Source organism: Oncorhynchus masou, chromosome 31, assembly GCF_036934945.1.
Source record: "Oncorhynchus masou masou isolate Uvic2021 chromosome 31, UVic_Omas_1.1, whole genome shotgun sequence".
Lineage (NCBI taxonomy): Eukaryota > Metazoa > Chordata > Actinopteri > Salmoniformes > Salmonidae > Oncorhynchus > Oncorhynchus masou.
In genome coordinates, this window is record NC_088242.1 from 20,491,967 (window position 1) to 20,507,297 (window position 15,331).

General features: G+C 44.6%; 1 protein-coding gene across 2 annotated transcripts in view; it reads left to right on the top strand.

Moving 5' to 3' along the window:
* The first annotated feature begins 10,933 nt into the window (after positions 1 to 10,933).
* desi2 (desumoylating isopeptidase 2) overlaps positions 10,934 to 15,331 on the top strand; it is a 46,796-nt gene continuing 42,398 nt past the window's right edge. Inside the window, exon 1 of one of the 2 annotated variants that reach the window (XM_064950299.1) lies at positions 10,934 to 11,462. In XM_064950299.1, coding sequence (XP_064806371.1) covers positions 11,415 to 11,462 — 48 coding nt within the window. In that variant the 5' untranslated portion in view covers positions 10,934 to 11,414. Of the gene's footprint in view, positions 11,463 to 13,573; positions 13,665 to 15,331 lie in introns of those variants that run through there. The other variant, XM_064950300.1, reaches the window with a different exon arrangement.

A 15,331-nucleotide genomic window follows, 5' to 3' on the forward strand; every position in this document is an offset into this window, starting at 1 on the left:
TTTTAGCAGGTCTTGGGAAAATACATTTCTCTATACCAGGGTTTCTTTAACTGGGCCCTAGGCTTGTGAGAGGTGGGGCGCGAGTAATGAGAATACATCCATAATCACATTATTTCTTCTTAATTTGGCTGTTGGAGAACGATTTGGGTCCAGGGAGAACAAACCATTTCTCTTTTGGATCTCGAGGTGAAAAGTTATGATCCCCTGCTCTCTACCAAAGATTCAAATGTAATGGAATTCTGTCTCAACCAGCTTTATCTCTTTTCTCTTCTCCACTTCTGTGACCTTCATGTTGTGTGTGCAGTCCAGACCTACAGTTGAAGTCAGAAGTTTACATACACCTTAGCCAACTAAATTTAAACTCAGTTATTCACAATTCCTGACATTTAATCCTAGTGAAAAATTCCCTGTCTTAGGTCAGTTAGGATCACCACTTATTTTAAGAATGTGAAATGTCAGAATAATAGTAGAGTATGACTTATTTCAGCTTTTATTTATTTCATCAAATCAAATGTATTTATATAGCCCTTCGTACATCAGCTGATATCTCAAAGTGCTGTACAGAAACCCAGCCTAAAACCCCAAACAGCAAGTAATGCAGGTGTAGAAGCACGGTGGCTAGGAAAAACTCCCTAGAAAGGCCAAAACCTAGGAAGAAACCTAGAGAGGAACCAGGCTATGAGGGGTGGCCAGTCCTCTTCTGGCTGTGCCGGGTGGAGATTATAACAGAACATGGCCAAGATGTTCAAATGTTCATTAATGACCAGCATGGTCAAATAATAATAATCACAGGCAGAACAGTTGAAACTGGAGCAGCAGCACGGCCAGGTGTACTGGGGACAGCAAGGAGTCATCATGCCAGGTAGTCCTGAGGCATGGTCCTAGGGCTCAGGTCCTCCGAGAGAGAGAGAGAAAGAAAGAGAGAATTAGAGAGAGCATACTTAAATTCACACAGGACACTGGATAAGACAGGATAAGTACTCCAGATATAACATATATGCATATATATATGCGAGAGCTTCTGGTCAGCGGGGTGGTGGCACCGGGATCCTCATCTCTCCCAAGTGGTCATTCTCTCTTTCTCCCCTTACCCATCTGTCTATCGCCTCCTTTGAATTCCATGCTGTCACAGTTACCAGCCCTTTCAAGCTTAACATCCTTATCATTTATCGCCCTCCAGGTTCCCTCGGAGAGTTCATCAATGAGCTTGATGCCTTGATAAGCTCCTTTCCTGAGGACGGCTCACCTCTCACAGTCCTGGGCGACTTTAACCTCCCCACGTCTACCTTTGACTCATTCCTCTCTGCCTCCTTCTTTCCACTCCTCTCCTCTTTTGACCTCACCCTCTCACCTTCCCCCCCTACTCACAAGGCAGGCAATACGCTCGACCTCATCTTTACTAGATGCTGTTCTTCCACTAACCTCATTGCAACTCCCCTCCAAGTCTCCGACCACTACCTTGTATCCTTTTCCCTCTCGCTCTCATCCAACACTTCCCACACTGCCCCTACTCGGATGGTATCGCGCCGTCCCAACCTTCGCTCTCTCTCCCCCGCTACTCTCTCCTCTTCCATCCTATAATCTCTTCCCTCTGCTCAAACCTTCTCCAACCTATCTCCTGATTCTGCCTCCTCAACCCTCCTCTCTTCCCTTTCTGCATCCTTTGACTCTCTATGTCCCCTATCCTCCAGGCCGGCTCGGTCCTCCCCTCCCGCTCCGTGGCTCGATGACTCATTGCGAGCTCACAGAACAGGGCTCCGGGTAGCCGAGCGGAAATGGAGGAAAACTCGCCTCCCTGCGGACCTGGCATCCTTTCACTCCCTCCTCTCTACATTTTCCTCCTCTGTCTCTGCTGCTAAAGCCACTTTCTACCACTCTAAATACCAAGCATCTGCCTCTAACCCTAGGAAGCTCTTTGCCACCTTCTCCTCCCTCCTGAATCCTCCTCCCCCCCTCCTCCCTCTCTGCAGATGACTTCGTCAACCATTTTGAAAAGAAGGTCGACGACATCCGATCCTCGTTTGCTAAGTCAAACGACACCGCTGGTTCTGCTCACACTGCCCTACCCTGTGCTCTGACCTCTTTCTCCCCTCTCTCTCCAGATGAAATCTCGCTTCTTGTGACGGCCGGCCGCCCAACAACCTGCCCGCTTGACCCTATCCCCTCCTCTCTTCTCCAGACCATTTCCGGAGACCTTCTCCCTTACCTCACCTCGCTCATCAACTCATCCCTGACCGCTGGCTACGTCCCTTCCGTCTTCAAGAGAGCGAGAATTGCACCCCTTCTGAAAAAACCTACACTCGATCCCTCCGATGTCAACAACTACAGACCAGTATCCCTTCTTTCTTTTCTCTCCAAAACTCTTGAACGTGCCGTCCTTGGCCAGCTCTCCCGCTATCTCTCTCAGAATGACCTTCTTGATCCAAATCAGTCAGGTTTCAAGACTAGTCATTCAACTGAGACTGCTCTTCTCTGTATCACGGAGGCGCTCCGCACTGCTAAAGCTAACTCTCTCTCCTCTGCTCTCATCCTTCTAGACCTATCGGCTGCCTTCGATACTGTGAACCATCAGATCCTCCTCTCCACCCTCTCTGAGTTGGGCATCTCCGGCGCGGCCCACGCTTGGATTGCGTCCTACCTGACAGGTCGCTCCTACCAGGTGGCGTGGCGAGAATCTGTCTCCTCGCCACGCGCTCTCACCACTGGTGTCCCCAGGGCTCTGTTCTAGGCCCTCTCCTATTCTCGCTATACACCAAGTCACTTGGCTCTGTCATAACCTCACATGGTCTCTCCTATCATTGCTATGCAGACGACACACAATTAATCTTCTCCTTTCCCCCTTCTGATGACCAGGTGGCGAATCGCATCTCTGCATGTCTGGCAGACATATCAGTGTGGATGACGGATCACCACCTCAAGCTGAACCTCGGCAAGACGGAGCTGCTCTTCCTCCCGGGGAAGGACTGCCCGTTCCATGATCTCGCCATCACGGTTGACAACTCCATTGTGTCCTCATCCCAGAGCGCTGAGAACCTTGGCGTGATCCTGGACAACACCCTGTCGTTCTCAACTAACATCAAGGCGGTGGCCCGTTCCTGTAGGTTCATGCTCTACAACATCCGCTGAGTACGACCCTGCCTCACACAGGAAGCGGCGCAGGTCCTAATCCAGGCACTTGTCATCTCCCGTCTGGATTACTGCAACTCGCTGTTGGCTGGGCTCCCTGCCTGTGCCATTAAACCCCTACAACTGATCCAGAACGCCGCAGCCCGTCTGGTGTTCAACCTTCCCAAGTTCTCTCACGTCACCCCGCTCCTCCGCTCTCTCCACTGGCTTCCAGTTGAAGCTCGCATCCGCTACAAGACCATGGTGCTTGCCTACGGAGCTGTGAGGGGAACGGCACCGCAGTACCTCCAGGCTCTGATCAGGCCCTACACCCGAACAAGGGCACTGCGTTCATCCACCTCTGGCCTGCTCGCCTCCCTACCACTGAGGAAGTACAGTTCCCGCTCAGCCCAGTCAAAACTGTTCGCTGCTCTGGCCCCCAATGGTGGAACAAACTCCCTCACGACGCCAGGACAGCGGAGTCAATCACCACCTTCCGGAGACACCTGAAACCCCACCTCTTTAAGGAATACCTAGGATAGGATAAAGTAATCCTTCTCACCCCCCCCTAAATGATTTAGATGCACTATTGTAAAGTGGCTGTTCCACTGGATGTCATAAGGTGAATTCACCAATTTGTAAGTCGCTCTGGATAAGAGCATCTGCCAAATGACTTAAATGTAAATGTAAATATATAACATATATAGCCACCCGACACACAAACTACTGCAGCATAAATACTGGAGGCTGAGACAGGAGGTGTCAGGAGACACTGGCCCCGTCCGATGATACCCCCGGACAGGGCCAAACAGGAAGGATATAACCCCACCCACTTTGCCAAAGCACAGCCCCCACACCACTAGAGGGATATCTTCAACCACCAACTTACCATCCTGAGACAAGGCCGAGTATAGCCCACAAAGATCTCCGCCACGGCTCAACACAAGGGGGGTCGCCAACCCAGACAGGAAGATCACATCAGTGACTCAACCCACTCAAGTGACGCACCCCTCCTAGGGACGGCATGAAAGAGCACCAGTAATCCAGTGACTCAGCCCCTGTAATAGGGTTAGAGGCAGAGAATCCCAGTGGAAAGAGGGGAACCGGCCAGGCAGAGACAGCAAGGGCGGTTCGTTGCTCCAGAGCCTTTCCATTCGCCTTCACACTCCTGGGCCAGACTACACTCAATCATATAACTCACTGAAGAGATGAGTCTTCAGCTCTATAGGAGAAAGCCCTGCCTCCAGCTGTTTGCTTAGAAATTCTAGGGACAATTAGGAGGCCTGCGTCTTGTGACCGTAGCGTACATGTAGGTATGTACGGCAGGACCAAATCAGAGATATAGGTAGGAGCAAGCCCATGTAATGCTTTGTAGGTTAGCAGTAAAACCTTGAAATCAGCCCTTGCCTTGACAGGAAGCCAGTGTAGGGAGGCTAGCACTGGAGTAGTATGATCAAATGTTCAGGATTCTAGCAGCCGTATTTAGCACTAAATGAAGTTTATTTAGTGCTTTATCCGGGTAGCCGGAAAGTAGAGCATTGCAGTAGTCTAACCTAGAAGTACCAAAAGCATGGATTAATTTTTCTGCATCATTTTTGGACAGAAAGTTTCTGATTTTTGCAATGTTACGTAGATGGAAAAAAGCTGTCCTTGAAACAGTCTTGATATGTCCGTCAAAAGAGAGATCAGGGTCCAGAGTAACGCTGAGGTCCTTCACAGTTTTATTTGAGACGACTGTACATCCATTAAGATTAATTGTCAGATTCAACAGAAGATCTCTTTGTTTCTCAGGACCTAGAACAAGCATCTCTGTTTTGTCCGAGTTTAAAAGTAGAAAGTTTGCAGCCATCCACTTCCTTATGTCTGAAACACAAGCTTCTCGCGAGGGCAATTTTGGGGCTTCACCATGTTTCATTGAAATGTACAGCTGTGTGTCATCCGCATAGCAGTGAAAGTTAACATTATGTTTTCGAATGACATCCCCAAGAGGTAAAATATATAGTGAAAGCAATAGTGGTCCTAAAACGGAACCTTGAGGAACACCGAAATGTACAGTTGATTTGTCAGAGGACAAACCATTCACAGATTAAACTGATATCTTTCCGACAGATAAGCTCTTAACCAGGCCAGAACTAGTCCGTGTAGACCAATTTGGGTTTCCAATCTCTTCAAAAGAATGTGGTGATTGATGGTATCAAAATCAGCACTAAGGTCTAGGAGCACGAGGACAGATGCAAAGCCTCGGTCTGATGCCATTTAAAGGTAATTTCCCACCTTCACAAGTGCAGTCTCAGTGCTATGATGGGGTCTAAAACCAGACTGAAGCATTTCGTATACATTGTTTGTCTTCAGGAAGACAGTGAGTTGCTGCGCAACAGCCTATTCTAAAACTTTTGAGAGGAATGGAAGATTCGATATAGGCCGATTAGTTTTTTATATTTTATGGACCAAGGTTTGGCTTTTTCAAGAGAGGCTTTATTACTGCCCCTTTTAGTGAGTTTGGTACACATCCGGTGGATAGAGAGCCGTTTATTATGTTCAACATAGGAGGGCCAAGCACAGGAAGCAGCTCTTTCAGTAGTTTAGTTGGAATAGGGTCCAGAATGCAGCTTGAAGGTTTAGAGGCCATGATTATTAAAACTAAATGCATGCTCTTCATGCTTAATGTGAGTCTGGAAGGAGAGTTTACAGTCTAACCAGACACCTAGGTATTTGTAGTTGTCCATATATTCTGAGTCAGAAGCGTCCAGAGTAGTGCTGCTGGACGGGAGGGCAGGTGCGGGCAGCGATCGGTTGAAGAGCATGCATTTAGTTTTACTTGCATTTAAGAGCAGTTGGAGGCCACGGAAGGAGAGTTGTATGGCATTGAAGCTCATCTGGAAGTTAGTTAACACAGTGTCCAAAGAAGTGCCATAGATATACAGAATGGTGTCGTCTGGGTAGAGGTGGATCAAAGAATCACCAACAGCAAGAGCGACATCATTGATGTATACAGAGAAGAGAGTCGGCCCAAGAAATGAACCCTTTGGCACCCCCATAGAGACCATCAGAGGTCCGGACACCAGGCCCTCCGATTTGACACACTGAACTATATCAGAGAAGTAGTTGGTGAACCAGGTGAGGGAGTCATTTGAGAAACCAAGTGTGTGGAGTCTGCCAATAAGAATGTTGTGATTGACAGAGTCGAAAGCCTTTGCCAGGTTGATGAATACGGCTGCACAGTAATGTCTCTTATCGATGGCGGTTATGATATCGTTTAGGAACTTGAGCGTGGCTGAGGTGCACCCATGACCAGCTCTGAAACCAGATTGCATAGCGGAGAAGGTACAGTGAGATTCGAAATGGTCGGTAATCTGTTTGTTAACTTGGCTTTCATAGACCTTAGAAAGGTAGGGTAGAATAGATACAGGTCTGTAGAAGTTTGGGTCGAGAGGTCGATTAGAAAGGCCTGCTCGCTGAAGTTTTTTAGGGAGCATTTGACAGTGATGAGGGGTGGTCGTTTGACCGCAGACCCATTACGAATGCAGGCAATGAGGCAGTGATCACTGAGATCTTGGTAGAAAACAGCAGAGGTGTATTTGGAGGGCAAGTTGGTTAGGATGATATCTATGAGCGTGCCCAAGTTTATGGATTTGGGGTTGTACCTGGTGGGTTCATTGATAATTTGTATGAGATTGAGGGCATCAAGCTTAGATAGTAGGATGGCCGGGGTGTTAAGCATGTCACAGTTTAGGTCACCTAGCAGCACGAGCTCTGAAGATGGATGGGGGGGGGGGGCAGTCAATTCACATATGGTGTCCAGGGCACAGCTGGGGGCAGAGGGTGGTCAATAGCAAGCGGCAACAGTAAGAGACTTGTTTCTGGAGAGATGGATTTTTAAGAGTAGAAGTTCAAATTGTTTGGGTACAGACCTGGATGATAGACAGAACTCTGCAGGCTATCTCTGCAGTAGATTTCAACACTGCCCCTTTGGCAGTTGTATCTTGTCGGAAAATGTTATAGTTAGGGATGAAAATGTCAGGGTTTTTGGTGGACTTTCTAAGCCAGGATTCAGGCACGGCAAGGACATCTGGGTTGGCAGAGTGTGCTAAAGCAATGAATAAAACAAATTTAGGGAGGAGGCTTCTAATGTTAACATGCATGTAACCAAGGCTTTTACGGTTACAAAAGTTAACAAATGAGAGCACCTGGGGAGTAGGAGTGGAGCTCGGCACCGCAGGGCCTGGTTTAACTTCAACATCACCAGAGGAACAGAGGAGGAGTAGGATGAGGGTACGGCTGAAGGCTATCAGGACTGGTCGTTTAGTGCGTTCAGAGCAGAGAGTAAAAGGAGCAGGTTTCTCGGCTTGAGAGAATAGATCCAAGCCATAATGTACAGACAGAGGTATGGTAGGATGTTGGAGGTAAACCTAGGCATTGAGTAATGATTAGAAAGATATTGTCTCTAGAGACGTTTAAACCAGGTGATGTCACTGCATATGTGGGAGGTGGAACTAAATGGTAGGTTAAGGCATATTGAGCAGGGCTAGAGGCTCTACAGTGAAATAAGACAATAATCACTAACCAGGACAGTAATGGACAAGGCATATTGATATTAGGGAGAGGCATGCGTAGCCGGGTGATCAATAGGGGTGTAAAATTAATGTAGGAGAATATAACACATTAGATCTGGTCAAACATAATACAAACAAAAAACATGCTTTTTCAATTTTTGGATGTTGTTCCATCATGTTTGAAATGCAAGATAAAGGCTATAATATTATATTGGAGGTTAGGGGCCATTTAGATTTTGGCCCCTAGATGGCAGCAGTGTGTGTGCAAAGCTTCAGTTTGATCCAGTGATGCGTTGCAAATGTGCTGAATTGGTCAATTGATACCTTTTCAAGTACATAGCTATAGAGAACATACAAAAATTATATGGTAATACAAAATTTAAGTTTACACACTCCCAGGAATGTGTCACAATGTATCACTAGCTTATACACTATCTTATACACATAGGCCGTCATTGAAAATAAGAATTTGTTCTTTAACTGACTTGCCTCGTTAAATAAAGGTAAAATAAAAACTAAATAAATAGATGGTGGGGTGGGTGTGGAGCCATAGACAGAAGGGGCTCAAACTGTAGAACCAAATTCCTACATTTGAATATAAAAATAGATTTGATCAAACAAAACTATGCTACATTTTATCTCTGTGACCCCCAGGATGACAATTACTACATGTAAGTATATTATTTACCATCAGAGGTGAATGTGTCAAACCAGTTGCCACGATAAAAGTTTTTTGTTGTTTTGCACTCTTCAAACAATAGCATGGTATTTTTTTAATTGTAAAAGCTACTGTAAATTGGACAGTGCAGGTAGATAAACAAGATTTTAAGCTTTCTGCCCATATAAGACATGTCTATGTCCTGGGAAATGTTCTTGTTACTTTCAACGTCATACTAATCACATTAGCGCATGTTAGCACAACCGTCCCGGTATAGGGACACCGATTCCGTAGAGGTTAAACAGCATGATCATTACACATGAGCACCTTGTGCTGGGGACAATAAAAATACACTTTCAAATGTGCAGTTTTGTCACACAACACAATGCCACAGATGTCTCAAGTTTTGAGGAAGCGTGCAATTGCCATGCTGACTGCAGGAATGTCCACCAGAGCTTTTGTCAGATAATTGAATGTTAATTTCTCTACCATAAGCCGTCTCCAACGTTGTATTAGATAATTTGGCAGTATGTTCAACCGGCCTCACAGCCACAGACCATGTGTAACCACGCCAGCCCATAACCTACAGATCCGGCTTCTTCACCTACGGGATCGTCTGAGACCAACCACCCGGACAGCTGATGAAACTGAGGAATATTGGGCATCCCTAGTGGCGAAGCGGCCTAAGGCATTGCATCGCAGTGCTAGAGGCTTCACTGCAGACACCTGGGTTCGATCCCAGGCTGTATCACAACCGACTGTGGTGGCGAGTCCCATAGGGCGGCGCACAATTGGCCCAGCTTCGTCTGGGTTACTGGAGGGTTTGGCCGGGGGGGCTTGGCTTGGCTCATGGAGCTCTAGTGACTCCTTGTGGCGGGCCGGCGCCTGTAGGCTGACCTTGGTAGTCAGTTGAACAGTGTTTCCTCCGACACATTGGTGTGGTTGGCTTCTTGGTTAAGCAGGCATGTGTTAAAAAGTGAGGTTTGGTGGGTCTTGTTTCGGAGGACGCATTACTCGACCTTCGCCTCCTGACCCCGTTGGGCAGCGATGAGACAAGATCGTAATAGGGGATGGGAAAAAAGGGAACTGAGGAATATTTCTGTCTGTAATAAAGCCCTTTTGTGGTGAAAAACTTATTCTGATTGGCTGGGCCTGGCTCCCAAATGGGTGGGACTATGCCTTCCCAGGCCCAAACATGGCAGCGCCCCTGCCCAGTCATGTGAAATCCATAGATTAGGGCCTAAGGAATTTATTTAAATTGACTGATTTCCTTATATGAACTGTAACTCAGTGAAATCGTTAATTGTTGGATGTTGCATTTATATTTTTGTTCAATATACATGCATGTATGGCATTTACCTTATTCTCACTATGCTATTCTATAGTTACTGTCTATGTGACTATTTTCAGGAATCAGCTGGCAACTAGAATGCATTACTGTTTCTAATGATATAGTGCCTTTGGAAAGTATTCAAACCCCCTTTTCCACATTTTGTTACGTTACAGCCTTTTTCTAAAATGGATTAAATAAATAAAAATCCTCAGAAATCTTCACATTACCCCATAACAACAAAGAGAAAACAAGGTTTAGAAATTTTAGCACATTTATAAAAAAACAAATAACAGAAATACCTTATTGACATAAGTATTCAGACCCCATGCTATAAAGACTCGAAATTGAGCTCAGGTGCATCCTGTTTCCATTGATCATCCTGAGATGTTTCTACAACTTGATTGGAGTCCAGTAGTGGTAAATTAAATTTATTGGACATGATTTGGAAAGGCACACACTTATCTTACAAGGTCCCACAGTTGACAGTGCATGTCAGAGTAAAAACCAGGTGGTTGAAGGAATTGTCCGTAGAGCTCAGAGACAGGATTGTGTCGAGGCACAGATCTGGGGAAGGGTCCCAAAACATTTTGGCAGCAAGAAGACCTTTTGGTAGGCCGTCATTGTAAATAAGAATTTGTTCTTAACTGACTTGCAAAGTAAAATAAAGGTTAACAAAAATAAACTAACTCAGTGGCCTCCATCATTCTGAAATGAATGGAAGAAGTTTTGAAACACCAAGACTTTTCCTTGAGCTGGTCACCAGGCCAAATTGAGCAATCGGGGGAGAAGGGCCTTGGTCAGGAAGGTGACCAAGAACCTGATTGTTACTCTGACTGAGCTCTAGAGTTCCTCTGTAGAGATGGGAGAACCTTCCAGAAGGCTTAACCATCCCTACAGCACTCCACCAATCAGGCCTTTATGGTAGAGTGGCCAGAAGGAAGCCACTCCCCAGTAAAAGGCACATGACAGCTCGCTTGGAGTTTGCCTAAAGACTGATGTTTAAGAACCAATCCTAAAAGTAATGTTGAACCTTTTGTATCTTTATTTCTTGGTATATGAGTACTCTTTAAAATAATTGATAATAAACCAAGGAGAATATAAACCAAGGCTGGGTAGTTATGTCTAACCTTCAATTTTCATGACGATTTTGCTAGATTAGCTGGATCATTTAAAGCAATAGCAATTTGATAAAATGTATCTGAGGCTTCATAAAATGTTGTATTTATAAATGTTAGGTTGAGTAATGGATAGCCGATCCTGTCAATCTCATCAGCGATTTCCAGGTTGACTAAACGACTGTCGATGTATCGTTCAAAACAGCACAGCAGTGGCCACTCGTTACCTGAGAATACAGTCGATTTTCAGTTGGATATTTTTCTGGGGGGAAAAAAATTCAAATTGGAAAGTAGGTCACATGATTTGGGTTTATTAGAAGAAATGTCATTTTGGTGTCTGAATGGCAATTTCACGCAGAAAATATTCACTTTCGCTAACGACTCCCTTTTATCGCGAACTGTCTCCAGTAGCTAGCCTGCCAGCTAGTCGACTGCCGTGCACAGCTGTTTGCTTATGGAGAAAATTGGACAAAGCTTTCGGATGCGGGGCTCTTGTGGTGAACTGAATGTTTAATTTGCCTGTTAGTACGATTAACCAAGTCAAGTAGTTAGCAAGCTAACTACAGAAAAAAGATTACTAGTTAACTAGAAGAGGGTGTGTGGATCGAAGCAAACTGGCGAAAGTGCACCAGGATCCGAAGAAATTCCTGATGCCAGTGATGGCAAACGAGCCGATAATTTTGAACGTCTATGATATGGTAAGTTGTGTGTAGGTAAATGTATCATTTTCATTAATCGCATACGGTACATTTTAAGAAAACACTTACCAGAATACACTAACTCGCATCTATTACTAACTCGGTAACGTAATTTAATTAGCGAGCTAACGCGTTAGTTAGCTATAAAGTGAGCTAGCTCTCCAGCTAGCTAACAAGATTCGTGTCTGAAACCTATGATGTATACAGCATTGGAAGAGCACCGAACTATGACTGCTATATGGCTATGGAAATGTTAACCCCCAAACTAACGGTTTAGTGAGGCTGCCAGCCAGGATCAGGATGTTTGTCCCCGGGGCATCTGTTTTGTAAATTTGTCTAAATCAAAATCTGCCGTCTGTGGGAAACCAGATTTTGGACTCGCATCTTCCAAATGAGTTTACTAACGTTACTAAGAGTGACCAAAATGTTTAAAAAATACATTTGTGTACTTTACTACTTTATATAAGTAATTACCCGTCTGATTGAAAACACATGTATATAAATGACATACATTGAATAATGTATCATGAAGTTGGCTTGTTATCCTGTGAATGAACAATTTTAAATTGAATTTCCATATTAGGAGCTGTGCGAGATGAGTGTGTTTCTCTCCAAATCTGCTGCTGACCGACCCTGATTAGCCTAGGCCCTGTTAAGCAGCCTATGGGTAAAACATTACCCACAGTGTAGCAACAAAAAAGTATTTGACTTTTAGGTCTAATCCAATGTGGTCCGGTGTTTAAATGTATTAAGCCACAACATTCTAATTGCTGTAGTTGTCTGTTTGATTTAATGACAGGAATATGTTAATACAGTTCAACACTGTGTCTAAAGGATACCAAATTATTATTAGTAAAGTATTTGCCCAGTATTTCTCTTGAAAACGGTCTGTCAGATGGTTGATGTGAATGATCTTTACACCTCACAATGTTCATCCTAAAGCAATTGAATCGGGACTTGGTTATGATAGTATCTCTTGTTTTAAGGAGCAGACTACTATTGGAAGAGTGCAAAGGTCCTCAGAACAATAAAGTAATTTAAAAAAGCTCCTTGTCACAATCGGTCAATGACCATTGCTTTTGGAGTGTCACCTCCTCTTTCCTCCCAGTCTAACTCAATAGCTCCTGTGTTCTAGGTTCCATAGCTATGGTTTGCTGGAAAGGTTGTATTTCAGACTTCTCCCGTCCTGTTTAACCTTTCAGCTGACCCAAAGTACTGGACACTCAGTTTGTCTGTCAAGCTTATCCAAACATGGTGCTTGTTAGATTGGTAAATTGCATTCTGACTTGAGTATCATAGCTGTGGATGACAACCAAGTGGAAAAAATGTAGGCGTTGGGTGTTTTGGAACTTTAATAATTTATGGTTGCTGGTGTTTGTGTCTTGTTTCAATGGTGGATTTATGTTGCTGTGTGACACTTCCTGTTAACCTTGTCTCCCAGTCTTGATGTCTGCACATTGACTGGAGTGAATGGATTTACCATGCTTTTAAAATAGGCTGACTGAATGCGGTGTTTTAGATGGCTGCTGCTTGACACCACCTGTCCTGTTGTTGATGAGATGTAAACTGACATTGAATGAGTTTGGTACAGGACTGTCTAAGTGGCCAAGTTAGTCTTGTATGCATAGGCTGGTTCAGCTTATCCTACAGTTTTATAGTTGTACAGTATTTGCATTAAATGTCCTCTGATCTATTTAGAGGATCTTTTAGTGTCGATTCCCTTTTGTATGATAGTGCAAGTGAGTGATATAGGCTAACAGCTATGGGCTTCATGGCTATAGTTTAAAGATTAGGTTCACCACATTGAAACATAGCCGAAAGGGCTCTATTCAATTTTTATCACTGAATTTTAATGTAATTTCCGATTTAGGTGACATCTGCAGAATTTACTGTGAATAGTCTCCCCTAACGTGGGAACTTCTAAATTGCAATCCTGCTATAAAGCTGAATTTCTGTGTTATGGATTGAATAGAACCCCAAATATTTTCTCTTCAAATTGGACATGTAAAAAAAGACTGAGCCTTTTCATATTTGGCTTTGCTTGTGTTTGCCACAAGGTACAAGCTCCATAAGTTATTCGCTCTATTTTATTGGATCTTGCTCATAGAGGCTGCTGATGGAATGCCTGTCTTTGTGAGTACACATTGTCAGCACTGCCAGGGGTGAGGCCTACAATCTGTCATGCAAGCCACAGAAGACACGGTAAGAGGTCCTCTCGCTCCCGCATGGTTGGCCATTAGCCATCTCTGGACAGTGACAGCATCTCTTCTTTCACATGATTGGCCAATGTCCATGAATGGACACTGTCATACCTCCTCCGTGTGTGTGTATCCTGCTGTCCAGCCATGTATGACACACACACACACAAACTCAGTCGCCTATCCAACTGAGGGGATGATCATTATGTTGGACCACAATTCTACTGTCCATACTTCTGATTGGTTTTCAGTTTATTAATCCTCCTTTTTCATTAACTATTTGCCAATTAAATATCTGTAGCCTACTTGAGCATCTTGTATACCCATCCTGCTGTATCCACATTCCACACCCTTTATTAGCTCATTGACATTGGCCTGACTGAACCTTGGACACAGCAAATGTGGTAACCTTAGTGGGGGTAGGTAGCCTGCAGACATCTAATGGTATTGATTTCACTTGCTCAGTAAAAGCATGTGTCCAGCTGAGCCAGCCTTGTTAGTACTCAGTAGTAGCCTACCTCATTATGAGATTCTTGGAACTCACCGGATTCAAAATGCTCCACCATCGTGAGGCTCCTTTCGCTATGAGGCAGAATTACAATAGGATCAAGTCAAGAAAATCACAAAGGTAATTTGGATGGATTTTTGTTTTTTTGTTGGTGAGGTAAGTTGTGATTATCATGAGCTCATTTAGGCCTGATTTTATATAGGCTGTGACCTGGAAGGAGAAGAGAAAGGGCAATGTTATTTAGGAGCTGTGACAGAAATGTTTAAGCTAACGAGCCAAAATAAAGTTCAGGAGAATCCCTAACGTGATTCAGTGTTGAAACTAAGAGTTCTCTTAAAGTAGGCTGTAATAAAGCCATCTCCAGCAGATGATAGCCACCTTAATCTCAGAAGTAAAATCTTGCTTAATTTGTTCAGCTGCAGGATTTACTTCTGTGTCTATGCGTGTTACAAATTGAAGGTTCTGGCGTTTGGGAAGTCTCCACCGTCGCAAAAGGAAACTCTGCTTCTCCCAATCCTGATACGTCCATATAAACAGTGACCCATTCCAGCAGATTCTTCGGTCTACATGCAGAATCTTCCCAGGGGAGATTTATAGCCACCATAACCCAACATCCTATGGGAAAAAAGTGCACTCTCAAAGCAACAAACCCCTCTGTCCTTCAATCAAATAACAATGGGGGGTACATGTACATTTAGGAAACGAACAGGAGAAACCTCAACGTACATTCTCACATCAAGCCAGTGTCTGGATGCCTGATGCCTCTCCTCCCTTGTGATTCATCTCACCCCACTCTATCCATATTGCCTTTCCCTTTCACAGAGAAACCAAGCCAGGGAGGTATATCTCAATCAGATCTGGGGAAAGCCCAGGGCTTGTTTGACTAGGAGCAGCATCCCAGCATGTCAGCTGTTGCTATTTGCAGATTTGGGTTGTTGCGCTCTCCTTTCTCTGCTTTAGATCTATCTGACAGGAGTTTCATTGCTCCTGCAGGCTGCCATCAGGAGGAAAGCAGCAGCACAGGGGAAAAAAGGGCTTTTCATGTGTCCTGAGGGGGATGAGCTCCTACATCCTAGTCCTAATGGAATCAGACTCTGTTATTCCTTCAATGGCTGCTGCAGAAATGAGCCTTCATTGAGGGGAATCAGTCTTTCCTTTGTCTC